The 27,651-nt window shown below is 34.3% G+C and overlaps 1 protein-coding gene and 1 pseudogene across 2 annotated transcripts; both read right to left on the bottom strand.

Annotated features, from left to right (window-relative positions):
- Window positions 1–1,957: 1,957 nt before the first annotated feature.
- On the bottom strand, window positions 1,958–3,824 carry LOC114402905 (transcription factor MYB59-like). 2 transcript variants are annotated; one of them, XM_028365594.1, is made up of 3 exons: window positions 3,378–3,824; window positions 2,758–2,875; window positions 1,958–2,654 (listed from the first exon to the last, which is right to left on the bottom strand). In XM_028365594.1, exons 1-3 carry the CDS (start codon window positions 3,535–3,537, stop codon window positions 2,162–2,164), a joined length of 771 nt encoding a protein of 256 aa, XP_028221395.1. In that variant the 5' UTR covers window positions 3,538–3,824; the 3' UTR covers window positions 1,958–2,161. The 2 variants fall into 2 exon arrangements, with proteins under 2 accessions (XP_028221395.1, XP_028221394.1); XM_028365593.1 differs by having other exon boundaries at window positions 1,960–2,654; window positions 2,746–2,875; window positions 3,378–3,803.
- A 23,106-nt stretch (window positions 3,825–26,930) lies between these two features.
- LOC114402015 overlaps window positions 26,931–27,651 on the bottom strand; it is an 81,370-nt pseudogene continuing 80,649 nt past the window's right edge.

Below are 27,651 nucleotides of genomic sequence, written 5' to 3'. Positions count from 1 at the left end.
TAACTGCCATGGATGTTATAATTGTTGGGGTTACTGCTATATATATCCCCTGCATGTTTGTCATAGGCAGTGAGAGAGAGTAGTGTAATGTACAGAGTCAATATTGAGAGAAGAAGAGTAATAACAACATTCATTTTTTGTGCCTTGTGTCTGTGTGTGTGATTATATCCTTCCTTTCTAGCTTTGATCTTGCTTTGCAGTGTCACAGTGATTTGAACCAACACAACGGGTACTTCATTAGTTCTTTTTAAGTGCTTTACGGAATTTGAGTATATTTTTTTACCATTTGGTGTGGCTTTGTTTAATTTCAGACAAATGCAAAAGAAAAGCAAAAATGCTGAGAATCATTGTTAAGATTGTGGCAAAGTGTATATAAAATTACTCGTGTATGCAGTTAACATGATAAGTTTTTATCCCAAAATGGTTTGACATATCATTAATTAGAACCACTGTGATCGTATGATTTACGAATCTCTCACTTCATCACTTGCTATTCTTTTAATAAAAAGAATAAATTTTAGATTCTCCTCCCATGGTTTTTTTTTTACTAAAATTTGAATTTGGACTGATGATAGGTGCACCTCTTTATTATTCAGATTTTTCCTTACTGAATCAAGGTTTAACTCAGTTAATTGAACATTGTATATGAGTTGTTATATATCCTTTGGTATTTAAATTTTATTATTATGAATAAAAAAAAATTTCTCTTTGACAAAAGGGTTAGCTAGAACACATACTCTTTAACACACTATCTCATTGGTTATTTTTTTTAAAAACTAGATAATCATGAAAAAGAATTATTAAAAGATGTTTTTTTTTTATGATTTTTAATGAATTTAACCAATAAAATAGAGTTTTTTTTTTTCAATAAGCAAAATGAAATAATTTTTTTTGCCTTAAATATGTTTTTGATCTCTGATATATACTCAAATTTCTGATAAATTTTTCCTTTGCATCTGCTTGTGATATTTGAAAAGTTTTATTTTAGATCCCTGCTGTCACTTAAGTTATGACGTATCCGTTAAATATTTGATAACGTGATTTGTGGCAATTCAAAAACCGCCAGTATTTATTTCAAAATCAAATTTAAATTTTTCTGTCAGTTAAAAACTGCCAGAATCAATTAAAGTGAATAAATAAATAAATCAAACATTGAGAAGTCTCTTCCGAGTCATCCACAAGCCTTTCACGTGGGGTTGGTTACCAAGCTTTGTGAGCATGGTGTTTTCCCCGATGCATTTAAGCTAACCACATTGTGTCAGAACTAAAAGCATGATGTCACATGGGAGCTCTTGCACAGTGTGATGAGATTGGGTTGATATTTATCTTCGAAGAAGTTGTTATCAGCGAGATCTGTTACTTTCTTAAAAAAAAATTGAGATCTATTTTGAAAGATGAAGGTTGAAGGGAGAAGAAGGTAGGTGAAGGACTCGAGGATGACTCAGAAGAGGATTCTCAATGTTTGATTTATTTATTTTTTTACTTTAATTGATTTGGGTAGTTTTTAACTACTAGAAAATTTAAATTTAACTTTGAAATAAATATTGATGGTTTTTGAGCCACCACAAATCAAGTGATCAAATATTTAACGGACACATCATCACTTATCTGATGACAGATATCTAAAACAAAATTTTTCAAATATTAGGAAGCACATGCGAATGAAAAATTTATCAGAGATCAAACACAAAATTCGAATATATATCACAGATCAAAAACATATTTAAATATTTTTTTCCAATAAGCAAACTACATGAGAAGATTTATTAAAAATGTAATATAAAACTATTCATGTGGGGTTTCTTAACAACTCAATTAAACTTTTGGGATAAATGCAAAGGGATAGTCCCGTTTTTCAATTTCTTGTTTCTTCCTGTTTCTTTATTAATTATTTTCCAAGACATTGGAAAGCTGTCATTAGTGCTTGTTATCCAAAACAATGATCAAAGCAAAAAAGCAAAGTTCAATTTAGTTTTATAAGCAAAAATGGGACACTTTATTGACAGGTTACAATGTTTCCTTCATAACATCATTTACTACCTCTAGTACACACCTTATGCAATAATAACTAATCCAAACTTCAAAGCTCCTGGTTTTTGGAGCTTTATGATGAAACTGTGACTTAGATTAGTTAGGACTACTTTTCTTAACCAGAAAAACCTTAACAGAAGGGAGCAACTAAATTGTATAAACCAACTTTGCTTGCTGCACTAGCTACACTGAAATTGCCATGAACATCATCTATGTTCCACAGACCATCCCACAAAACTTCTTCAGCTGAGGTCTCTAATGCAGAAGAAGCAGAACAGTTTCCATTGGGCATAGAATACAAGTATCCTTGCTCTTCTGTGGTGTTTTGGTGCATGTTCACCACTAGTCTAGATTGAGATATATAAGGTGCTTTATGGCTGTTGTCTTCAAGAAAGGCCATGATGCCTTTCACGTCAAAGTTGAACTGCAGTTGTTGTTGTGCCTTCTGCTGCTGCAACTGCTGTTGTTGTTGCTGGTGAAATTGCTGCTTCCTCAGCAGTCTATTTCTAGCCTTCTCTACTGCATCAGAGGGACGTTTTGCCTTTTTCTTGAAATGAGTCCTCCAATAATTTTTTATCTCATTGTCAGTTCTCCCTGGCAAGCTCCTGGCAATTGTTGACCACCTGAAGTTTTTGGTTTAGCAAACAAGGCCTTGAATAAATATGTTGTCAATAGGGACATGCAAGTTCAAGAGAACGGAAATTGAAACTTTACCTGTTTCCCCACCTTGTATGCAACTCTAGAATTATGCTTTCTTCTTGTGATGTTATCTGTCCTCTCTTGAGGTCAGGTCTTAGGTAATTCACCCATCTCAATCTGCAACTCTTCCCATTTCTTTTCAATCCTGTTAATGAACAACAACAATAAAACATAATTAATCACTTGGATACATAATAACTTGACCATAAAACTAATCACAATAATACATAGTTAATCACTGTCCCTTAATATTAAGGAAAAAGATATGGTTAGTATTGGAAGAAAAAAGCCATAAAGGAAAGACCTTCCTGACCAGGAGAAATTATTATATAGTCTCAGATTAATGGTTTCAGCCATGATACATATTGAGTTTTATCTAGTCTTTATTGTGAATTGAAAAACTCAACTACGTATCACGTAGAGATTGACTAAAACCATAGATACATAGATCATATCATAATTTCTACCAGACAATAGTATAATTTTCAAAATGAAGAGCTTCTGGTGAACATGAATGTAGCCACTATGAAGAGTAGAAGTTGAAAACAATTTCACTTGTTTTTTTGCTATATTGTCACTTATAAATGTGAAAATCCAATCATATATATTAAGAAACAAAACAATGAAAAAAGTTTGGTGTTTCTTACCTGCAAGCCTAGCAACAGAGTTCCATCTGCCTTCACCATGCAACCTGACATACTCAACAAGCAACCTGTCCTCTTCAGCAGTCCAAGGTCCCTTCCTCCATACCTGCTCCTCTATGACACCTCTACCCATATGGCCAGCCATAACTTCCCCCCAATACATGGAATAAGGCTTCAAGTTTGTGCTTGGATAAAATATTTGCTTCCAATTTCTGTGACACTGATTTAGGTCTAGTGTTTATTGCATATTTTGAGTCTAGTATTGCATATTTATACCTGCTACAAGAGGCATAATCCAGAGGAGGACACATAAAATATAGTGGTGGGCATTTTTTAAAGCTAAAATTTACAAGAGGACTAATGGTCTTTCCCCTGCTGTTGGATTTGCTTACTTCTCAAGGAGACTATATAATCTCTAAAATTTCATTAAATTATAATAATATTGTTAATTGAATACCAATTTGAGTATTGTGTGATCTTTAAATATTAAGGCTATCATGCCTTGGACGTCATCTAAGGTGACAGGTGTTGTCTTGTGTGATCAATGATCATATTTTTGGAAAGATGGTGCTCGTGGAATGCTGGAGCTAGACGCATGAAGTCTTTCATGTTATAATAAACAATTAATTAGTTTATTTATATAAATCCAAGATCTTTTATGCAGTGCGAGAATGTTAACCTTTTCTTCTTTTCTTGTTTTATATAAACAATCCATTTATTAAGTGTTTGTTCTCCTATCTGCTGCAAGATGTGCATCTTATTCTGTAGTTTGTGAAATTAAAAAGTTTTCTCTGTTTTGTCTTTCTTCTTTTTTGGCACTGATCTCTTATTATTATTATTGTTGCTGCAATCCTTTTAACCTTTTTTTGTTACATTTACAAAGGAAATCCCCAAAAATATCCTAAGTGCCTATTATATTAATACCATGCGTCTATGCCTTAAGGTAAGGTAAGGTAATGTTTCAAAAGTTAATATGGATCTTATGACGTTTACAAGGTACTGCATGATGATGTGTAATTTCTTACTGAATGAACCATATTTATTGAGTTGTGTGTGTGTTTTTTCTGTTAGTTATAAAATAAATTATTTTTCATTGTTCAGATTTGTGTACCGTTCTTAAACAGGAGACGAACTCCATGTCTCAAAATACCTCAAAGAGGGAAGTTAGGGACAATCTTATTTTCTTGTTCTTACTTTTCATTTTTTCTACCGTGATTTAAAAGTAAGATTCATCAAATTTAGTTAATTTTAATAAATTTCAATCAATCCGATAATTTGTGTGTATTATTAGTACGGAACTAAAGTAAAAACTCCTGGACATATATACAACCGAAATATGATCAATCCAATTTAATTTTATGCTAATTCAAACTTTAAACGGTTTCAAAAGGACCGCTTCATGTATACCAGTGCTACTAAAACAAGTAGTTTAACAGCCAGCGTGTATGTGCACTAAAAAGAAGTATTAGTTTAAAAGAAAGGTAAGAGAGGATCACATGTGATTCCTTGTGCTGCTAACAATTATATATATATATATATATATATATATATATATATATATAATGTTTTGTTCCTTTTGCGTGTCTTTTCAGTATAGATTATGATCAAGGTTTTAGGATCTTGTGGGGTCACGTTAAAAGTGTTTAAATTAAACTATTTTGTCTTTCGGCTTAAATTGTTTAACATGGATAGTGATGTTCTGGCATGCCTAGAGTTTCTAGAAAACAATTTCTTAATAAGAAACTTTGGCAATCATCCGTTAAACTTAGTTTGAGCTTTACTGAGATGAAGTTTAAATTTATCGTTTCTTAGATGAGATTTTTGGATGAATAGTATGTGAATTCTTCCATCATCGATATCAACGCTACTAGACCGAGTTAACTCCGCGACACAACCCACTAAATTTTACTTGATATTTATGTTGAGTTGGATTCTCACAAAAGTGCATGAAGCCAATAATTAAATGTTTTAGCTAGCTTTTAGTTGATTACATTAGTGATAGTAGAAAAGTGACGCGCGCAAGAAGTTAATTATATGATTGTATCCACATAGAAGATTTTCTTGAATGGAAAATCATCGATAGATATGGGAATTCTGAGTTGCTTCTTCTGCTTGAATATTTTTTCACAAGATATGGTTGAAGAAGATCCATAAATATTGCATATCATGTCTGATCTTTTGGTTTTTAGAATTTGGTTGGATCAAGCGAAGTTTTCTAATGTAAATTTAAACAAAGTAAAAGATCCATTATAATAATTCAAGATATGTGATAATAGAGAAAATAAAACATAAACCCTTTTCTCTCCCCCTGTTCCATATTTGCAATCTCCTATTTTTTCTCTCAATATACTATGGCAAGGACAGTAACAATAACGCCCATAACAATAAAAATAATGACAATAATAAGAGTTTATTGTGACAATAATAAGAGTTTATTGGTCATGCACTAATAGTATTGTGAGGGGTACAAGTAAAATTTTCTAAGTATAGAACTTAGAAAGTTTATTGGAATTGAATGGAGTTGAAGAACATGATACTAAGATTATGTTCAATTATTGATTGAAAAGAGTATAAGCGTACAAGAGTTTGGTGAAAAGATCGAAACAATTGAACTTTGAAGATCAAGACAAATCACGAAGAAAAGTTATTTAAAGTTCCATGCTCCTCGAATAGACAAGTAAAGAATCATCAAAGACTTATAGGTTTCGATCAAGTGCACAAAGATGGTTATCAACGTTTTCAAATGGAGAGCACCAAGATACATGTGTCAACATCTTAGATAGTTAGTTCAAATAAGTAGTATAATTGTACAAATCTTGTAAATTGATCATTGAGTCGAATTATATTAATTTATAAATAGGCACAACAATAGTCATATTTTCTTGGCGATGAAGATCGCACAAACACCTTTACACCAACACGTCACACAAGGAAATGACTATCGATTACCAAGAAAATTGTATGTTCAAGCTCATACTTTAATGCAGTTTACAATTTCCGTTCTTTCATTTCTTTGATCAATTTACAAACATGCAAGTTTCTTCTATATTTCTTCTCGAAACTCTTAACTCTTTTTAATCACTATTTCTTTTATGAACTCAAACTCGTTTATTTATTGTTCTTTACGCTTCTGCAACTTTCATATTGTTTTGCATTTGATTTCAATTTACATTTTGAAAGCATTTTAACTTTGTCATATTATCTTTGTTTGCATTTCAATTTGGTTTACTTTCAAAACATTATGTCTTACAAATCTTTTGATCTCTTTGCCTTGTAATTTTACTTCTTAGTCATGATGCAATCCTTCCTACGAAGGGACCAGTCACTAGAGCCATGAGCAAGAGGCTCCAACAGGATTGGGCTAGAACTGTTGAAGAAGGCCTTAGGATACTCATGAACCTCAGGGTAGATTTCTAAGCCCATGGGCAAGGTTGAGTTCACTTTTCTTTGTAAATATTATAATAGGTTTTCCTTCTTTTGGGCCTTGTATTTTGGCCATTTTAGGTTTGTAGGGTACCTCACAAATTAAGGGTACAAGTTTAAGGTACCCTAGTAGTATAGGATTTTAGCCTTGTATTTCAGAGCATTTTAAGTAGTCTTTGTAGTAGAGACTTTTTTGTATTTTCATGTATTTTGGCATGGGATGAGCTTAGCTATTGAAGGGGTGCGAGTAGCCCCCCTCTAGCTTCTCAAGGAAGTTTCCTATTGTACTTTCATATATTTTGGCATGGGGTGAGCTTAGCTATTGGAGGGGTGTGAGTAACCCCTAGCTTCTCAAGGAAGCTTTCTTCCTCTAGCTTCCCAAGGAAGCTACCTTCCTTGCTTCTCAAGGAAGTTTTCTTCCTCTAGCTTCCCAAGGAAGCTACCTTCCTTGCTTCTCAAGGAAGCTTCCCATGTGCTAGGCTATAAATAGAAACATGTGTAACACTTGTCATAACTTTGATAAATGAGAAACTTGTAAGAAACATTTCAAAGTTTAACTTCTCTCCCTAATCTCCTTCAATTCCCACGCCTCCCCCCCTCTCTCTCACTCTCTTCCTCCATTGAAGCTTCCTCTCTAAGCTTCTTATACAAGGCACTGTCTTGGTGGTGAAAAAGCTTCTTATCCAAGGCACTCTTTTGGTGGTGAAGCTTCTCCTTCCATGACTTATTCTCTAGTGGATGATGCCTCTTCTCACCTCTTCTCCTTTATCTTCCACTGCAACTCCATGGCTGAAAATCACTATTGAAGGACCTTATTGAAGCTCAAAGATCCAGCCTCCATTGAAGCTTCTCAAGCAAGCTTTCATCAAGTGGTATTAGAGCACAATAGCTTCAAGTAGGTGCTCCTTAAACCTCCATTAATTTTCAGCTTTACCTTCTCCTCTATTATTGTTTCTTCATTTTTCTCCATGTATCTCCTCACATGTCTTGTGCTGAATGTTGTTAACATGATTTTTTAGAATTTCCACCGATTAAACTTGCTATAGAAGCTAGATTTGATTTTCTATGGTTCAAATTTCTTATTCTTGTTCTTGAACCATGAATTGTGTTGAGTTTAGGTTCCTTTGAGTTTTGTATTGCTAATTTTTGTGGCTGAAACCTGAACCATAAAATTCTTACAAAAACATTAAAGTAGAAGAAAACCTAAAAAATCTAGAGTGGTATGTTCAGCTATTATAGTTTTGTCATGGAAGTCATGTCTAGTCTTGAAACTTGTCACATAAGATTCCTTATGTTGTGCTGGATTTTATTTTTTCTTGTTTCTTTGTCTAACTCATTTGTTCATGAGTATATGAAATTTTTTTAGCCTATTAATTGATTTGAGTCAAATCTTGCATGTTAATTAGTCCTTAACATGTTCATGCATAATTCTTAGAGAGTCTTTGATTGTGAACCTTTTCTTGAACTTTTAGGTTTCCTTATGATTGTGTCTATTGTGAATTTGAGTTTTGGTGATTGAATTGCTGGCTAAAATTTTGAACCTAAGTGAATATTGAACTCCTAAAATTGTGGTAAACAGGCCTAGTGAGTTTAACATACATAGGAAAATTGAAAGTACACCCAAGGCAATCAATATACCATGCTTAAAAAAATTCGAAGTCTGAAATCGCTGGTGCTCGCAACTTGAACATATGAACTTGTAAAACTTACTGAGAATTGGTCACTGTGAATTTTGAGCTGAAATTTTTATTGAATTTTCTATACATCTGGACAAAAATTAGAAAAAAAAAACCAAGTGATTTTGATAAAAAGAAAAATAATAAAAATCATACAAGTTGGCAGGAAAATCAGTGTCCAAGAAAAATAAAAAAAATAAAAAGTGAAAAGGGAAGTGTGCTTGTTGTTTTGGCTCAAAATTTGTTCTATAATTAGTACTATTTTAGACAAATCTTAGTTCTGAAATTTCAATTGAAAAGTAGTGTGAAAACAAGTGCCAAAACTAGAGGTTTCTAGAGGTTTTTTTTATAGTTTTTTTTACTTTACTCTAGAGCCATTATAGGTTTCTCTTTGAATCCTAGCTTGCTTTTATGTGCTTTTCATTGCTTTAATTATTGAAAATTCTTGAAAGTTTGTCTTGTTAAAACTCTATTGGTTTAGCTTTCATTTCATTTTTTGGTCTTTGGTTATTATTTATCTCTTTGTTTTCTTGTTTGTGAATTGCCATATAGGGAATTGGAAAGGAGGATTGGTGTCATCAATTGTAGAATTTGAGTCAAGAAGCAAGGGGCCAAGCACCTTAAGAGCTATTGGACTAAGAAGCACTCCAGATTGAGTGAAACACCAAATAGAGAACAACCACCCAAATTGAGGACTTTTTTGTAATTTTGTAATTGGCAATTTACTTGTAATTGGACACTTGTACGTTTACCTTCATTGCTTTCAAATTTTGTAACGAAAAGGCTTTTCATTGGAAGTGTGTTGGGAGCCTCCAATAGGTTACCCTACTTCCATTTGTGTGTAATAATTTTAGGCAATTTTCCCTTAGGATAGTGAGTGTTTTGTTGGGAACCTTAAATGTGGTCATCCAAACACTCTTAGGATCTACTGAGTTTACATTTCTTACACTTCAATTTCTTGCTTACTTTCATAGCTTATTTTCTTTACTAGTCACACCTAGTTTATCTTGTTATTGAATAATACTTTCTTATTGCTTATCACGCTTATCTTGAGTTCTTTTGAACCCTAGCTTTTACCTTTTGCAAACCCCCAACAAGAAAGAACCACAACTCAGGAACTAACATGAGTCATCATTCATCTAATGTTAATGGTAAGGGTACTAGTCATAAGGACCCTCTATCTAGAATATTAGATGAGTTGAGTTCCCTCAAGTTATGAAAAGAAAAACTAGAAAGAAAAGAAAAAGGAAAAGAGATGGTAGAAATAAATCAAGATGAGAGGGAACAAATAAGGAAAGAAGAAAGAAGGAAAATATTAAAAGAGTTAAGAAAAGAAAAACATGCCTCCTATAGTAGTCATGACTTCTACAAGAGCCTAAGTGAAGAACTTAGTGACTATTATGGAGGAAGGCATAGGTCACATCCTAGACCTCACTCCCAAAGGAGAAAAAAAGGAAAGAAAGCCCCAAGAGGCTAACATTAACTTCCTATACTTCCATGGGAAGGACAATGTAGAGGCTTATTTAGATTGGGAAATGAAGGTTGAGCAACTCTTTGCTTGTCATCATACAAGTGAGGAAATGAAGGTTCCTTTGGCTATCCTTAGCTTCCAAGGGTATGTCCTCTATTGGTGGACTTCCCTTGTTAGGGAAAGAAGGATTCATGGGGATCCTCCTGTAGAGTATTGGAATGAGTTGAAAAGTGCCCTTAGGAAGAGGCACATCCCTTCCCAATATGAAAATGAGCTTATGGACAAGCTCCAAAGGCTTAGACAAGGGAGTATGAGTGTTGAAGAGTATAGGAAACAAATGGAACTACTCCTTTTTAGAGCTGGGCTTAGGGAGGAGGAAAGAATAAGTATTGCTAGGTTCCTTAGTGGACTTAATATGGAAGTGAGGGACAAGGTTGAGCTCCTTCCATATAGGGACCTAGATGACCTAGTCCAACTTTGCATAAGGGTAGACCAACAACTTAAAAGGAAGCCTAATTCAAAATCTTATGGCTCCCACCCTTATCCAAAGAAAGACCAAGGTCAAGGCATCTTAGGGGCTGCACCTTCTAAGCCTAAAGAAGATTTGGGGAAGACAATAGAAAAGCAAACCCTAAGGCTAGTATGCAAGATATTACTAGCTCTATAAAGTGCTTTAAATGTCTTGAAAGAGGACACATTGCTTCTCAATGCCCCACCATGATTATGAGGGGTCAAGACATTTATAGTAGCCAAGATGAGGCTACTACTTCACATTCCTCTAGTGAAAGTGAAGAAACAAAAAGGGAAGAATCTAGTGAAGAAATCTACCCCCAAGAAGAAGGGGACCTTTTAATGGTTAAAAGGCTTCTAGGAGGCCAATCTTGTGACTTGACCTAATCTCAAAGAGAGAATATTTTTCACACAAGGTGTAAATTTTTTTAGAACACATGCTCTCTCATTGTAGATAGTGGTTCATGTTGCAATTGTTGCAGCACAAGATTAGCCTCTAAGTTGAGCCTTGCTATCACTCCTCATCTAAAGCCATACAAACTTCAATGGCTCAATGAGCAAGGGGAAATGATAGTCAATCAACAAGTGAAAGTGTCCTTCTCCATTGGAACATATAAGGATGAAGTGATTTGTGATGTAGTTCCTATGAAGCAGGACACCTTCTCTTAGGTAAGCCATGGTAATATGATAGGAAAATCATCTATAATGGCCTAACTAATGAGATAACCCTCACCCACCTTGGAACAAAGTTTCTGTTGCATCCTCAAACACCTTCCTAGGTGGCCAAAGATAAACTAACTATGAAAGATAAGAGGGATGAGGAAAAAAAACTAGAAAAACAAAAGAAAAAGAAGGATAGTAAGGCCTTGTCTTCAAAGGCCAAGGGAAAGGAAAAAGAGGAAAAAGATTCTTCCAAGAAGATTGTTAAGAAGGAAAATCATTTTGCAACAAAAGGTGATATCAAAAGAGCACTCCTTCTTAAACAATCCTTCTACCTTCTCCTATCAAGGGAAACCTCCCTTAACACTACCACAATTCCTACATTTGAGACCTTACCCCCCAAGGTCCAAGAACTCTTACATGAATTTGGTGATATATTTCCCAAAGAGATACCCGTTGGGCTACCTCCTCTTAGGGGAATAGAACACCAAATAGACATAGTCCCAGGAGCAAGCCTTCCTAATAGGCCAGCCTATAGGACTAACCCTTAGGAGACTAAGGAGATATAGTCTCAGGTTAAGGAATTGTTGGAGAAGGGCTAGGTCCAAGAGAGCCTATGCACCTGTGTTGTGCTAGTGTTGTTGGTGCCTAAAAAGGATGGAAAGTGGAGAATGTGTATAGATTGCAGGGCCATCAACAACATTATTGTAAAGTATAGTCACCTCATTCCTATACTTGATGATTTGCTTGATGAGTTGCATGGTGCCAATATCTTTTCAAAAATTGATCTTAAAAGTGGTTATAACCAAATCAGGATGAAAGAGAGTGATGAGTGGAAAATCGCTTTCAAGACCAAGTTTGGTTTGTATGAATGGCTAGTGATGTCTTTTGGGATCACTAATGCACCAAGCACCTTTATGAGGCTTATGCATCATGTCGTAAGGGATTTCATAGGTAGATTTGTAGTTGTTTATTTTGATGATATTTTAGAGTACAGTAGGAGCCTAGATGGTCACTTAGGACATCTAAGGCAAGTTCTTTCAGTTCTTAGGAAAAACACTCTCTATGCCAATATAGAGAAGTGTACCTTTTGTGTAGATAATATAGTTTTTTTAGGATTTGTAGTTGGTAGAAATGGGGTCCAAGTGGACCCTAAGAAAATCAAGGCCATCCAAGAATGGCCCACCCCAAAAAGTGTAGGAGATATTAGAAGCTTCCATGGGTTAGCAAGTTTCTACAAAAGGTTTGTTCCTAATTTCTCTACACTTGCCTCACCTTTCTCAATGACCTGGTGAAGAAGAATGTGACATTCACTTGGGGTGAAAGACAGACCAAGCCTTTTCTTGGCTCAAAGAAAATCTCACCAAGGCACCTGTTCTAGCTCTTCCTAACTTTTCTAAAACTTTTGAGCCAGAATGTTGTTAACAGTTTGGCAAGTGAACCAAATGTCCAAGTAGTAAAACTCGGAAGTTCGAGTGTCGAATTCCATAAGGATTTTGTGTTGTACTTTTCATTTTATACTTTTCAATTTATAAGAAAATAAATAATTAAAGAGAATGGTAGAAGAAAAAATAGGAAACAATAATAGGAAATTATAAATAGTAGAAAGCAAAAGAATTAAATAGGGAATGCGATGGAATGCAAATGTTAGGACCTAGCATGCCTTGTTTGCCTAGGATGTATGATTTTAGGATTTTTCTTTATCATTTCAAGTGAATTTATCCTACCCACATCTATTCATTTACTTGCCCCAGATTCCTATGAAAAGATTCAACAAATAAAATGCATGAAGCTTGAATTCTAGATGTGTGCTTAAATGCATGGGCATAAAGTTATCATCCTATGTCTAGCAATGATTTCCTTATGTTGTCTTTTCTTTTTGTTATATTAGAAGTTACCCTCTGTCGAGCGTCTAACCCCTAAAACTAATGCATGCACATTTTCTTTATATCTTTATTAGAAGCTACCCTCTGTCGAGCACCTAACCCCTAAAAGAATGTAAAGATGAATAATGCATAGGAGATAAATAGAGAAGACAATAGGATAGAAAACACATGTTGCATTGATAAATAATGAGGAGTACATCATACATTGCTTTGGATTTTTAGGCCTGCCAGGCCCTAACTAGGGGTTTAGCCTCTCATGGCCATTGAGGGCCTTACACTAGAATGCGGGGTATGAGAACAGATGGAAGAAAAGGGGTGAAAGAAAGAAATGGAGAAAATGGTGGAAGAGAGAAGAGAATTTAAGAAAGAGGTCTCAGGCTTTTGGGTAGTAGTGAGAATGCTCTAAGACTCAGTGTGTCTTTTCCCCTTGGCCTGGCTCTCTATTTATAGCTGCTGAAGTGGACTTGGGCCATCATACACGTGCTTAGTGTGCTCTTCCTCGCTCAGTGCAGGCTAGTTCTCACGCTTAACGAGCTCTTCTCGCTCAGTGCCAGTGTTCTGGTTTGTACGCTTAGCGCGGGTGCTAGATCTCACGCTTAGTGCCTACTTCTCGCTCAGTGCCACTGCTTTCCTTCGCGCTCAGTGCGTGATGCGTGCTAAGCGAGCCTATGGGATGGGCTTGATGCTGAGTTCTCTTTTTCTTCGTCATTTCTACAGCTTTTTGCTTTTAGTCCCTCCATTTTTTTATATCTGCAACCAGAATTTTAAAAAACATCAATTCTTATCAATTAGGCACAAATAACTGCTAAATAATTATTTTTAAAGACAAATTTGCTTTATTTTATATCATCAATAGTACAATTATTTAGCAGTTATCAAATGTGATGCCTCTTGAGTGGGTGTGGGAGTTGTATTGTTGCATGGTGGGCACCCTATTGCTTATTTTAGTGAAAAAGTTCATGGTGCCACCCTCAACTACCCCACCTATGATAAAAAGCTTTATGCCTTAATAAGAACCCTCCAAACTTCGGAACATTACCTTGTTTCCAAGGAATTTGCCATTCATAGTAATCATGAATCACTTAAGTACATTAAAGGGCAAAACATGTTAAACAAAAGGAATGCAAAATGGGTAGAGTACCTAGAGCAATTTCCATATGTTATCAAATACAAAAAAGGAAAAACAAATGTGATAGTTGATGCCCTTTCTAAGAGGCACACATTGTTTTGCTCCCTAGGAGCTCAAATTTTAGGATTTGATAACATTAGGGAATTATATGCTTCAGATGAACATTTCTCTCCCATTTATGAGAGTTGTCGGCAAAAGGCCCAAGATGGATTCTATTTGGCTAAAGGGTACTTGATCAAAGAGGGAAAACTTTGAATACCCCAAGGATCCATCAGGAAATTACTTGTGAAAGAGAGCCATGAGGGTGGGATCATGGGCCACTTTGGGATAGACAAGACCCTTGTCTTACTCAAAGAAAAGTTTTATTGGTCATATATGAAAAAAGATGTCCATAAGCATTGCACTAGGTGTGTGGCTTGTTTATAAGACAAGTCTAGGGTGATGCCTCATGGGCTATACACACCCTTACCCATCCCATTTGCACCCTGGGTAGACATTAGTATGGACTCTATCCTTGGGCTTCCTAGAACCCCAAAAGGTGTAGACTCTATCTTTGTGGTGGTGGATAGGTTTAGCAAGATGACACACTTTATACCATGCCACAAGGTAGATGATGCTTCTTACATCTCAAAATCTTTTTCAGGGATGTTATAAGACTCCATAGTTTGCCTAGGACCATTGTGTCAGATAGAGATGCTAAGTTCCTTAGTCACTTTTGGAAAACCTTATAGGCTAAGTTAGGAACTAAGCTTTTTTTCTCTACCACTTGCCATCCATAAACTGATGGGCAAATAGAGGGAGTGAATAGGTCTCTATCCACCCTTTTAAGGGCTCTTCTAAAAGGAAACCATAAGTCTTGGGATGAGTATCTTACTCATGTAGAATTTGCCTACAATAAGGGGGTTCATAGAACCACCAAGCAATCCCCTTTTGGGATTGTCTATAGGTTCAATCCTCTAACACCCTTAGACCTAATTCCCCTCCCACTTGACATTTCTTTTATACATAAGGAAGGGTAATCTAGGTTAGAGTTTGTATAGAAGTTGCATGAGAGGGTTAGGAACCAAATAGAGAACCAAACAAAGGTGTATGCAACAAAAGACAATAGAGGAAGAAAGGAGCTAGTTCTTAATGAGGGGGACTGGGTTTGGCTCCATCTTAGGAAGGATAGATTCCCTACTAAAAGGAAATCCAAGCTTAGTCCTAGAGGTTATGGACCTTTTCAGGTCTTTGAGAGAATCAATAACAATGGCTATAGGTTGGACATCCAAGAAGAGTATGGAGTCAGCACCACTTTTAATATTTCTGATTTAATTCCTTTTGCAGGTGGAGCTGATACTGAGGTGGAGGAACCAACAGATTTGAGGTCAAATCCTCTTCAAGGGGGAGGGGATGATGCAATCCTCCCTAGGAAGGGACCAGTCACTGGTGCCATGAGCAAGAGGTTCCAAGAGGATTGGGCTAGAGCTGCTAAAGAAGGCCCTATGGTTCTCATGAACCTTAGGGTAGATTTCTGAGCCCATGGGCCAAGTTTGGGTCCACTTTTCTTTGTAAATATTAGAATAGGTTTTCCTTCTTTTGGGCCTTGTATTTTAGTCATTTTAGGTTTATAGGGTACCCTACAAATTAAGGGTAAAAGTTAAGGGTACCCTAATAGTATAGTGTTTTAGCCTTGTATTTCAGGGCATTTTGAGTAGTCTTTGTAGTAAGGACTTTTTTGTATTTTCATGTATCTTGGCATGGAAGCTTAGCTATTGCAGGGCTGTGAGTAGCCCCCCCTCTAGCTTCTGAAGGAAGCTTTCTATTGTATTTTCATGTATTTTGGCATGGGGGTGAGCTTAGCTATTGGAGGGGTGTGAGTAGACCCCCTCTAGCTTCTCAAGGAAGCTTTCTTCCTCTAGCCTCCCAAGGAGGCTACCTTCCTTGCTTCTTAAGGAAGCTTTCTTCCTCTAGCATCCCAAGGAAGCTACCTTCCTTGCTTCTCAAGGAAGCTTCCCATGTGCTAGGCTATAAATAGAAACATGTGTAACACTTGTCATAACTTTGATGAATGAGAAACTTGTGAAACACACTTCAAAGTTCAATTTATCTCCCTAATCTCCTTCAATTCCCATGCCCCTTTCTCTCTCATTCTCTTCCTCCATTGAAGCTTCCTCCTAAGCTTCTTATCCAAGGCACTTTCTTGGAGGTGAAGCTTCTCCTTCCATGGCTTATTCTCCAGCGGATGGCGCCTCCTATCACCTCTTCTCCTTTATCTTTCACTGCAACTCCATGGCTAAAAATCACTATTGAAGGACCTTATTGAAGCTCAAAGATCCAGCCTCCATAGAAGCTTCTCAAGCAAGCTTCCATCAAGTCAAATTTACAAATTTTTACTTGTTTAAAAAGTATATTTTATCATCAAAAACTATAAATTTATTAAAAAAAACTACTTTTATAACTATATTTGAAATATTCATATTTATGACTTATAATTTAAGTATTTTTTTAATAATGAAAACAACTACGGTTATAACGATTAATCATCAAAATGAATACTTTTGAATGCAATACAATAATACATGGTTATGTCAATACAATAATACAACAAACTATTGTACATGCATGATTCATCTTCAATGGTTGTAGTTTCCTTTGCTAATCCCTCACAATCAGAGTTTGTAAGGGATTAGAAAGGGAAGGTTTCATCACTAACACTACTACTAAAATAGGATTTTACAATGTTGAACCAACAACAATTTTAGCAAATATTTGAAAAAAAAAATAGTCACAATTTTATAAATAATTGCAAATATTTAAAGATGGTTTTTTCAAAACCGTCTTTGAAAACAATATTTCAAAGTTGGTTTTCAAAAAATTTCTTCAAATGCGCTTTAATATTTTGCTCCCTTTTTCTCGCGCTCTATCATTGCCTTTCTCTCGCACCATCGATTTTTGAAAACCCTTGACATTTTGCCATCACCATCGTTGCCCTTGTCCGTTGTCACTGCCTTCATTCGTTGTTGCCGCCTTCAAAGGCATCAAAGCCATTGTAAGCGTCGCTCCTTCTCCGATGATCAGGTATTCTCCATTAGCTTGTTCTCTTGCATTTCCTTTAATGGTTTCCTTTAAAGGTGCATTTTTTAATCAATTATATTTTGCCTGTTCTATTATTATATAATTGAGAAAAATAAAGAGGGAGTTCATTGAGAAAAATAGAGAGTACAAGCTAGCGATATTTGTTTTTCTGTGATTTTATTATTGGCAATGAAATGTTTTCACATCTGGTGTTGCGGTTTTCATTTTGATTTCTATGGCTTTTAGTTCCTTTCTTTCTTTAGGGATTGTTGATCAGGTGTGAAACACTATACCAATTGCATTGATGTTCTTAGTTCTATAGAAATTGAAATCTTGTGGGGACTTCTTTAGTGAATTGTGTCTGTCTTATATTCCTATTGTTTATGTGTCATATTGATATGTTTTCTTTGTATACATTGTGTTTGCGTGTAATACCTCATTCTCAAGAAATCATAGTTTTCTTCTTGCAACCCAAAATGAATGAGTTGAAAATAGTTTGAGAGCGTCCAATTTTACTATCTTTTTATCAGTGGTTCATTTATAGACCTTGTAATAACTAATAACTCAATTTGATCATCCTTGAAGAAAAAGATAAAGAATTAGTGACTTGTCATGGTGAAATCAAAGCCTTAAGGTCTACTGAAGCTCTGAAGGATAAGACCATAGAAGAGGTACTTCTTTTGAATGCAGTTACAAACTCTCCTTTGTATCCCTTTTATTGGTTGTTTTATCTTTTTGATTGATTTAATGTGTTTCTTTTTAAATTACTTTTAAAAATGGTCACTTAAAATATAATGAAAAGTTTGCCATAATGTGAACTATTCTTATTAATGACGCATGGGGTTGGCTTATAGTATGTTTGGATTATAATTTGCAAATTATGATTTGACTCAAGGGGAAAGCAATATTTTCCAATTTCACTCACGTCATGGTTTAAAGAAGAAGAAAAATGTTCATATTATGGATGGAACATAATATGTGAGCTCTAAATTGGGTTTTGAAGTTTGGTAAAATGTGATCCAAACATGTTATGCTACTACCAAGTAAGGAGGCATACTGCTTGTCTTGAAATTGGCAAGTGATATGTGTGGCACAATTGCTTGGTTTTGAATTATGATAATTATCTTCGTTATGTAAGGGAAAATAGATATGGGAGAAGGAGAAACAGGTCGTTTGCTTGGTTACTTCCAAATGCATCACTTAGAAAAGCCAACATTATTATTGTTTGAGTGAATTTGGTTTTTTGCTGTTTCATATACTCTGTAGATTAATATTATTTTAATTGAAGAGAGTATATAATGGCAATGGTGCTTTAATTTATTATCATCACACAAAAGCTGAAATAATTGAATGTGATTAATTACTACTACATATAGCAAATAATTGTGGTTGGAAACAAATAAGAAATAACTACTCCCTGAGTCCTTGTATGATGTAGCTTAGGTTGCATTACTGCATGTGAGTGAGAGTGCGGAAAAAATGGGTGCACATGTTCTTACCATTGGTAGTTGTTTTTGGAACTTCAAGGCCATAATAGTTCAATTTGAGCTACATTAATTATTTTGTAATAAAAAATGTCATTCATGATCAGGTTGAAGTATAATATTTTTAAGGAAAAATATTTTCTATTATTTAATGTTTGCTTTGTGAGATGGTCTGATGGTAGTCTGCAGCTATAAATTGGGAATGGAGTTCTTGACATATTAGTGCTAGATGCACAACATGATCAAGCACATCTTTTCCTTAGACTTGGAAAGGTGAATTTCTTTATTCTCGTAGATTTCTTGATGAGTAATTACTGACATTGATCCTTAGAGGGAAAAAAAGGAAAAATAGAAGGTATATTCAATAATTCAAGTTACATGCTTGATGGAAGCTTGCTTCTGAAGCTTCTATGCAGGCTGGATCTTTGAGCTTTAATGAGGTCCTTCAATGGTGATTTTCCACCATGGAGATGCAACCGAAGATAAAGGAGAATAGGTGAGAGGAGGCGCCATCCAGTAGGGAATAAGCCATGGAAGTAGGAGCTTCACCACCAAGAGAGTGCCTTGGATAAGAAGCTTAGAGAGGAAGCTTCAATGGAGGAAAAGAAAGAGAAAGAGAGAGAGATAGGGGGAGCACGAAATTGAAGGAGGAAAAGAGGGAGAGAAGCTGAGCTTTGAAGTGTGTCTCACAAGACTCTCATTCATCAAAGTTACAACAAGTGTTACACATGCTTCTATTTATAGCCTAGGTAGCTTCCTTGAGAAGCATGCTTGACTTGAAAAGCTTCTTTGAAAAGCTTCCTAGAGAAGCTAGATCTTAGCTACACACACCCCTCTAATAACTAAGCTCACCTCCTTGAGATGAGAAGCTAGAGCTTAGTTACACACACCCCTATAATAGTTAAGCTCACCCCATGCCAAAATACATGAAAATACAAAAAAGTCCCTACTACAAAGATTACTCAAAATGCCCTGAAATACAAGGCCCAAAAGAAAGAAAAACATATTCTAATATTTACAAAGAAGAGTGGACCCAACCTTGGCCCATGGGCTCATAAATCTACCATGAGGTTTATGAGAACCCTAGGACCTTCTTTAGCAGCTCTAGCACAATTCTCTTGGAGTCTTCTATCCAATACCCTTGGGGGGTAGGATTGCATCAATGCTTATAGTGTCTCTTGGGTACCATTATTTAATTCCTCTATATTTTTAACAGGTTGAAAGTCAAAATATTCGGGCTAATGTGCTTTTTAATAGTCCACGAGTTATTTTTGATTAGTTTCAGATTGCTTCTTATCCGCACCTCCTTCCTCTTAAGTGTTAATAAGGTATATTACATGTGATTAGTTCATGCACTTTGGTAGATTTTTTCATCATCCCCATTTATAATGTTTCCATTTTGAGTTTTGGTTTGTACTATAAAGCTATTTTTATTTATGTTCATAGGACCACTATGCATATGTCCTCTTTGTGCTTGTACATCTTGTAGGGGGATGCTCTTATGATGAATGTATCGTTTGTGAGTAATTTAAAGCATATGACCTGCTCTCTTTATCACAATTGTAGATGAAATCCAAATATTTTCAAAGAACCTAGCATGTGTGGAAAATAAGGATGATACCATGATTGATTGTTGTGTTGTGGCTTCAATACAATTTTGATGTTTTCTTATAGGAACCAAAGTAGAAGACCAAGAAGTTTAGAGGTCATGCCAAAAGGAAAGGATTTGAATCTAATGAGGACTCTCCTCCAAGGAAAACACCACTACTGAAACTCTTAATTTAAATTATCACTAAATTTAACTTTTGGTAAGTATTAATCAAACACCATTGATAATTTCCACTACTGAAACTTTTAATTTTCTGCACTGAAATAGAGACTTCTAACTTTTAATTGCTAATGCATGCTAAGAAAAAAAAATATTTTAATGAAATAAATAATTTAATATGATCTATTCCTTTTTGGTGTAGCTTGTATTTAAGAAAACTTTTATATATTTAAAATCTAATATTGTTTATGTCAAGACCATAAGTTATCCTTAATTAATATGTTCCACTATTTTCCTTTTCTTAAAACAACTTTTATTTTAAAAAATTAGTTTATCTTTGTTTCCTTTGTTGTGTTGTGTTGGTGCAGGTGACGTTCAACTTATGTGAGTCTTAACTCTTTGTTTTGTTAGTGAGCATCTTTCGAGGTACACATCTCTTTGTGACACTTATGTGCTTATTACAAAATAATTTTTTTGGTAGTATCTCAATCCTTAACTTTAATGTTTTATAATGTGTTTCTTGATATCTAAGTATTTTTTTATATTAAAGTTTTGTACATTATGACTGAACCTTAGTTTTCTGTTTGAGTTTCAATACAATGATTAATACAAATAGTGTGGATTAGTCATTGTATTGAATCTTGAATTGTCCATTTGGACAGTTTGGGAAAAGTTATTTTTTTATACCTGATTCATACATACAGGTTAAGTCTCTTTTGCTAAATTTCGATTTAGTGAATTTCGTATTGTTCTCCATGTGCATGATTTTGGTGGAATTGATGTCACTGCTTTCATGTCATGTACCTCGAGACCAATGCAAAATATTGCCAAAATTTTGTTAAATTAAAAAAAAAGAGACTTAATCTTCACACATGAATCAAGTATAATAAGAACCCTTCCTAAATGAGATAGGACCACACCTTTATGAAAAAAGTGAGATGTTCATGCATAGGATTACTTTGTGAGTATCATAGAAGAGGAAAGATGGATCGAAGTTGGATGAAAACATCACGCATTAGTGATGAGTATGAGAATAGGGTTGACTAGTTTTTGAAATTTGCTCAACAAAATGCACAGGAAATGGGTAGGAAATATTTGTGTCCTTGTGTCAAATGTGGAAATGGGAGACGACATGCAGTGAATGACATAAAGACACATATTATTTGTGATGGGATTATTTTGAGTTATACAATATGGATATGGCATGGCCAATTGCTAGAAACCCCAAGTGTGTCCTAAATTGAGCATGTTGATGTAGACATAGGGGATCGATTAGAGGACATGATTCGCGATGTTGGACAAGATTTTTTTCAGCAAGCACATGTACCTTTGTATGATACATTACAAAGTGATTTGAAGAAGCCTATGTATCCAGGGTGCACAAAGTTTGCACAATTGTCACCGGTGTTAGATTTGGTAAATTTGAAGGCAAAATATGGGTGAAGTGATAAAAGTGTCTTTGAATTGCTTGACGTGCTTCTGAGGATGCTTCCAAACCAAAACACTTTACTGAAAAATCACTATGAGGCGACGAAGATACTATGTCCTCTGGGTATGGAGTACAAAAAATGCATACATGTCGTAATGATTGCATATTGTATAGAAATGAATTTGCAGAAATGCATAAGTGCCCCAAGTGTGAGGTATCATGGTAAAAAGTGAAGGATGACGATGGTAGCAATGAGGAAAGCACAAAGAAAGATTCCTTAGATAATGTGTGTTGGTTTCTTCCAATAATTCCAAGGTTTAAGCGATTGTTTGCTAATAGAGATGACACAAAAAACCTTGCATAGCATACAGTGGGAGAAAAAATGATGGATTACTCCGACATCTGGTTGATTCTCCCTAATGGAAGACAATTAATTGTGTGTTTCCCAATTTTGGAAAGTAGGCAAGAAACCTTAGGCTTGGACTTTCTTCCAATGGAATGAATCCTTTAGTAACTTAAGCACTAACTACAATTCATGGCCTATTTTGCTAATGATTTACAACCTGCCACCTTGGTTGTGCATGAAGCGAAAATACATTAAGTTGTCTATGATGATTTTGGGTCCAAAACAACTAGGAAATGATATCGATGTTTATCTAAGTCCTTTGATTGAAGACTTAAGAAAGTTGTGGGAGGACAGGGTTGACGTGTTTGATGGGTACCGTTAACAGACCTTCAAGTTGCATGCAATGGTATTTTGTACCATTAATGACTTTTCAGCATTTGGGAATTTGAGTGGATAAAGTGTTAAAGGGCATTGTGCATGCTCAATTTGTGAAAATCAAACAAGCTTTGTGCAACTTAAGCATGGAAAGAAGATAGTCTACACTAGGCATCAAATATTTCTCAAAGAATATCACCCATATCGATTGTAAAAAGCTTTTAATGGAAGTCCAAAGTCTGGATTTTCCCTGATACCCTTATCGAGAAATGAACTTTATGAGCAGGTGAAGGACATACATACTATCTTTGGAAAGACCCAAAATAAAGATGCAAATAAGAAAAACATATGAAAGAAGATGTCGATATTTTCAATCTTCCATACTAGTCTGTCCTAGATGTTAGACATTGTATTGATGTGATGCATGTGGAGAAATTTTTTTGCGATAGTTTAATCAACACACTTCTTAACATTAAAGGCAAGACAAAGGATAATTTGAATGCTCGTCAAGATTTGGTTGACATGGGTAGTGAGACATTTAAGATACTTATTTGGAGACGACTTTGAAAATCATCCTTGAAAGTCAACATTTAACAATGGTTTTGATTCATCAATAAAAGAAATAGACCTTTAACTATGATTGTTTCATTGATGGTTGAAAACCGTTGTTAAAAGCATTCCAGAACCGTCGTTAAAAGACATTTTTGTAGTAGTGTAATATATGCATTTTTCTTGTAGTAATATTTATTGTAAAAGTCAACAAAGTTGGCATACATGCATGGTGGTTTGTGATTGGATGAAAATATAAAACCATTTTACATTGTTCGTGTGTAGCCTTTTTTCTCTAATAATAAAGTTATTTCAAATAATGTTGTTGAGCTTAATTTGGGAGACCATGAATGAATTGAAGTATGACTCTAACCTTGGAAGTGTTATTTAGCCTGGAATCTTTGTGTAGCTTATGTTGATCTCATGGGTTGGAGTATCTTTATAATATTGGGTAACCCTGACATGTTGTTGATAGGGTCGATCTTGGTTTAGGCCCCCTAAACAAAATCATTTAACATTAGTATTTTCTATAATTTTTGTAAGGTCCATTATTTTGTTATTTGTTTCCACTTAAAAAAATAATTACTATGTAGACCAAAATAAGAAACAATAATTACTCATTAATTTCAATTAATGAAGATATTTCTTAATTGACTATGTCAAAGGCCCACAAAATCCTCACCAAAATCAGTCCAAAAGTCACTTTCTTTATTCTTTTCTCTCTATATTCCTTTATTCTTGAATTACTTATCATTGATCACACATCTCAATAAAATATATAATTAAAATATTTTATTATTTTTTTGTTCAAAAAAGTTATTATTAATGTTGAAAATGCCTTACTTTAAAATTTGCTTTAGGCCCAACAATATGTTGGGTTGGCCCTGGTTGTCGAAAATCTCATCTTGATCAAGAGTGTGGTGTCGAATTACCTATGGTATAGGAATTTATTGAATGCATGTCCTCCCATGCTTCTTTCACAAGTGTTTTGACTAACACTACATGCACACAAAGTCATAAGTAAGGGTGGTATGTGGATCGATCTGGCCCATTTAAGGCCCAACCTGCGAATCTTGCATTTTATAAGAGCTAAACAAGCCTAGTCTACTAGATAAACTGATTTATTCTTTTGGTTTGTATCTAGTCCATAAAGTTGAAAAAAACTTTAAAAAAACTAATAATAAAAAAGAATATACATGTAAGCATTCAATTAAATATTAAAAAATTAACTCTAATTATTGTCAACATCTTTAAATATTGAACTTGTCTTAACATTTGCAATTTGTAACTAAAATATACTAACATATTTAAAAGATCAAGTCTTAACATAAGTAACGAAAACATATAACCATTTGTAACAATATCGAACCTTCTAAATCTTCATCAAAGTCTTAACATATCAATACTTGCACGTTCTAACAAAAGTATCAAAGTCTCAATGTCTTAACAATTTAAAAGTCTCATTCTCGTATATATTGTATAAACTCTTATATTATTTCCAAAAAATAGAGAGTAAAAGTAAATAAAAAAGAGAGAAATAAAAGAGTAAAGAAAAGCATAAACTTAGAAGTTTTTGAACTAGCCCATGAGGCCGCAGATTAAGCAAGTTTCACAGGTTGGGTCCAAAAATTTGCTATAACTATGCAGATAAAAAAAAGAGGTATGTTATCTCTAGGGTCTAGATCCATGGGCTAATTCTAGGACCTTGGTTTGTATACTCACCCCAAGTCATGAGTTAGTTAAACATCATAATGCATGTGTGTCTATGTCAATAGAAGTAATTAATCTTATAATTATGCCATGAATGAATGCTTTACCTGGGAATCCATGTCCCCAACTATTCTTCATTTTCTTATATATATATTGTGTACATGAGTGAGATGTATTTGACCCCCTTTCTTGATTGTGTTTTTTGTGTTTGGACTAATTGTTACTTGCAAGTTAGGTTTAATTGGATGTGTTGGTGATGTAGGAGGAGAGGCTTAAGCCTCATTTATAGTTGTTTTGTTTATGTTTCATTATGGAATAATGCTTTGTATGAATGTGACATCGAGGTTAGACATTATAGTACATTGTTCTCTTAGGATTTATATTTTAAAACTTGTAATTAATAGTTTAGTTATGATTTGTTTGATTGATTGTCACTTGCAAGGGAGGTTTAATTAGATGTTATTGGTGATGCAGGAGGAGAGGCTTAGGCCCCATTTATAGTTGTTTTGTTTATGTTTTATTATGGAATGTAATGCTTTGATTGACCATGACATTGGGACTAGACAATATAATTATTCTTTTAGATTTATATTTTAAAACTTATAATAGTTTAGTTACCAATTTTTATGGCCTTTGGATGCGAAGATGTTTTATTTTGCTTCTATTTGTTTATGCTATATTTAGGAAGCAAGACTATGTGATGTCTTTGTCTTACGAGTAAGTTATGTTAAGAAAGTTTTTGAAAATTCCGCTTTAGATATATTCTACTATGCGTTTTAAGGATACTCTTATGTGAGGTAAAGAGTGTCACAAGTGATAGAATGTATAGAAAGGGATAGTGCATTTTCAAATTTATTTATTTTTGTTTCCAAAAGTGGGATAAAATGGTTTTGAAATTTATTTAAAAACCATTGCAATTTATTTTTATCTAAATAGGTTTTGTTTTCAAATTTAAGTTTAAAAACAAAAAAAAAAACTGAAAACTGCATGCATCCACCCTAAATGAAGCCAAATAAATTTGTGCATTTTTTTTACAAGAAATATGTTACTAAATTAATTAATTCTTATATATATTTTTTATCATAAATTATTTTTTCCATTGAATGTTATTTCTAATTTTTTATATACTACTAACAATAATTTGGTTAGACATTTTGTGGCTATCAAAACATTTAATTTAATTGTCTGCGATCCCCAATGAAGAGAAGCAATATTAATGCGTATTCAGAAAGAAATATCAGGGCATCAAGCGAGTGAAGAGTAACTTGATAAATTAAAAATATTTTAATATATTTAAATTAAAAATATATTTTAAAATATTTAAAAAAGACTCTTTGACGATATTAATTAAGCTAAATTAAAATGTATACTTCAACATATAAGAAAAGATACTCGTATGAAAGAATATTATAATTTACTCTAACAACGTTAAGTTAAATAATTGAATTCTGTATTTTAATATTTTAATAGGAGAGAAAATACACACACACACACAAAAAAAACCTACTACAATACAAAAAAAAAAAATACTACTATTAAATTGAAAAATTCACCCTTAAATCATCCAAGCGTAGCATTAAAAACATTCAATTAGAACATAAATTCATTCAAACATAAGTCATAAAGCAATGTTACAAATATAATTATCCGACAAATCAATATTAAGTGTCATGTTTTAATCATTTAACATAATCATTAAAAATCTCGGTATTGTGTGATGGTATTCTTTATGACCTACAAAAAGAAAATAAAATGAAATTAATTAACTTATAATTATATATTCTACATGTGATGATACTCTATATGAACAATTTTGTAGTTAGTTAAAACAAAGTATATTAGAATGAGAAACTTGTTTAATGAGATTTGGATGTTTGCGGTAAAAAAATTATATATTTGGATCCATTTATACTTAACTAGTCTACAACCCGTGCACGTGCACGGTTGTTTTGTTAGCATTTTCTATATGTTCATGAACACCAAAATGATAAAGCTGATTAACAGGGAAATTGAAATTAACAGCAAAACATTAACATTGTTTGTTGGAACAGCAAAACATTAACAACAAAATGATAAAGACAGCCTAGTTGTTGTCACTATCCTTCCAATCCTCCTGCCTCCTAATTATGATATCCCAAATTTTTTCATAATACCTATAGTAAATAGAAATTTCATCTCCATCATCAAAATCCATTTCTTCAAGAAAATCATACCATGGTTGGACAACACATTTTCCACCAATAGCAAGATTCAGGGTTTCAACTTTCCATTGCAGTGGGGGGCCATGTCGCCTTAAGATTGTCATGTGGTTACCGCAAGCTTTAAGAGGAACTTCTGTACAATGGGGGAGTTTCTGTAATTTGGAAAAGGTAGAATTGTTAAAATGGTAAAAATGTGTTTAAATAGATTAAGATATGAAAGTCAGGTTACCAGGGGTTCAGGATCATCCAGCATTTCCTGAGTAAGTTGAAGAGTCCAGATGTGCTTTCTGGATGAATGCCTCTGCCTGCCACAAGTTTGCCGCTCCAGTGGTGGTATGAAATGTATGTCAAAAATAGAGTGATGGTCACATGCAAAAAAATTGATGCTGGTTGACTCGTAGATTTTCAAATCTTTCCGGAAGTTTTGGAGTCCATCTGCTAAATACACTTTATCTTTGTGTTGTTTGACTCGTATTTCATAAATGGCTCCATTGTATCTGAGATGAACAAACTCATGATAGTTTGGTGCCCATTGTGTATGATAGAACGCAGGAAGTTGTATGGTATTCTGAAAAAAAAGTGACAAATATAAATGCATGTATA

The sequence above is a fragment of the Glycine soja genome, chromosome 20, assembly GCF_004193775.1.
Source record: "Glycine soja cultivar W05 chromosome 20, ASM419377v2, whole genome shotgun sequence".
In the NCBI taxonomy this organism is placed as follows: domain Eukaryota; kingdom Viridiplantae; phylum Streptophyta; class Magnoliopsida; order Fabales; family Fabaceae; genus Glycine; species Glycine soja.
The sequence above is the reverse complement of the archived record's forward strand: the minus strand, read 5'-3'. Positions and strand labels throughout refer to the sequence as shown.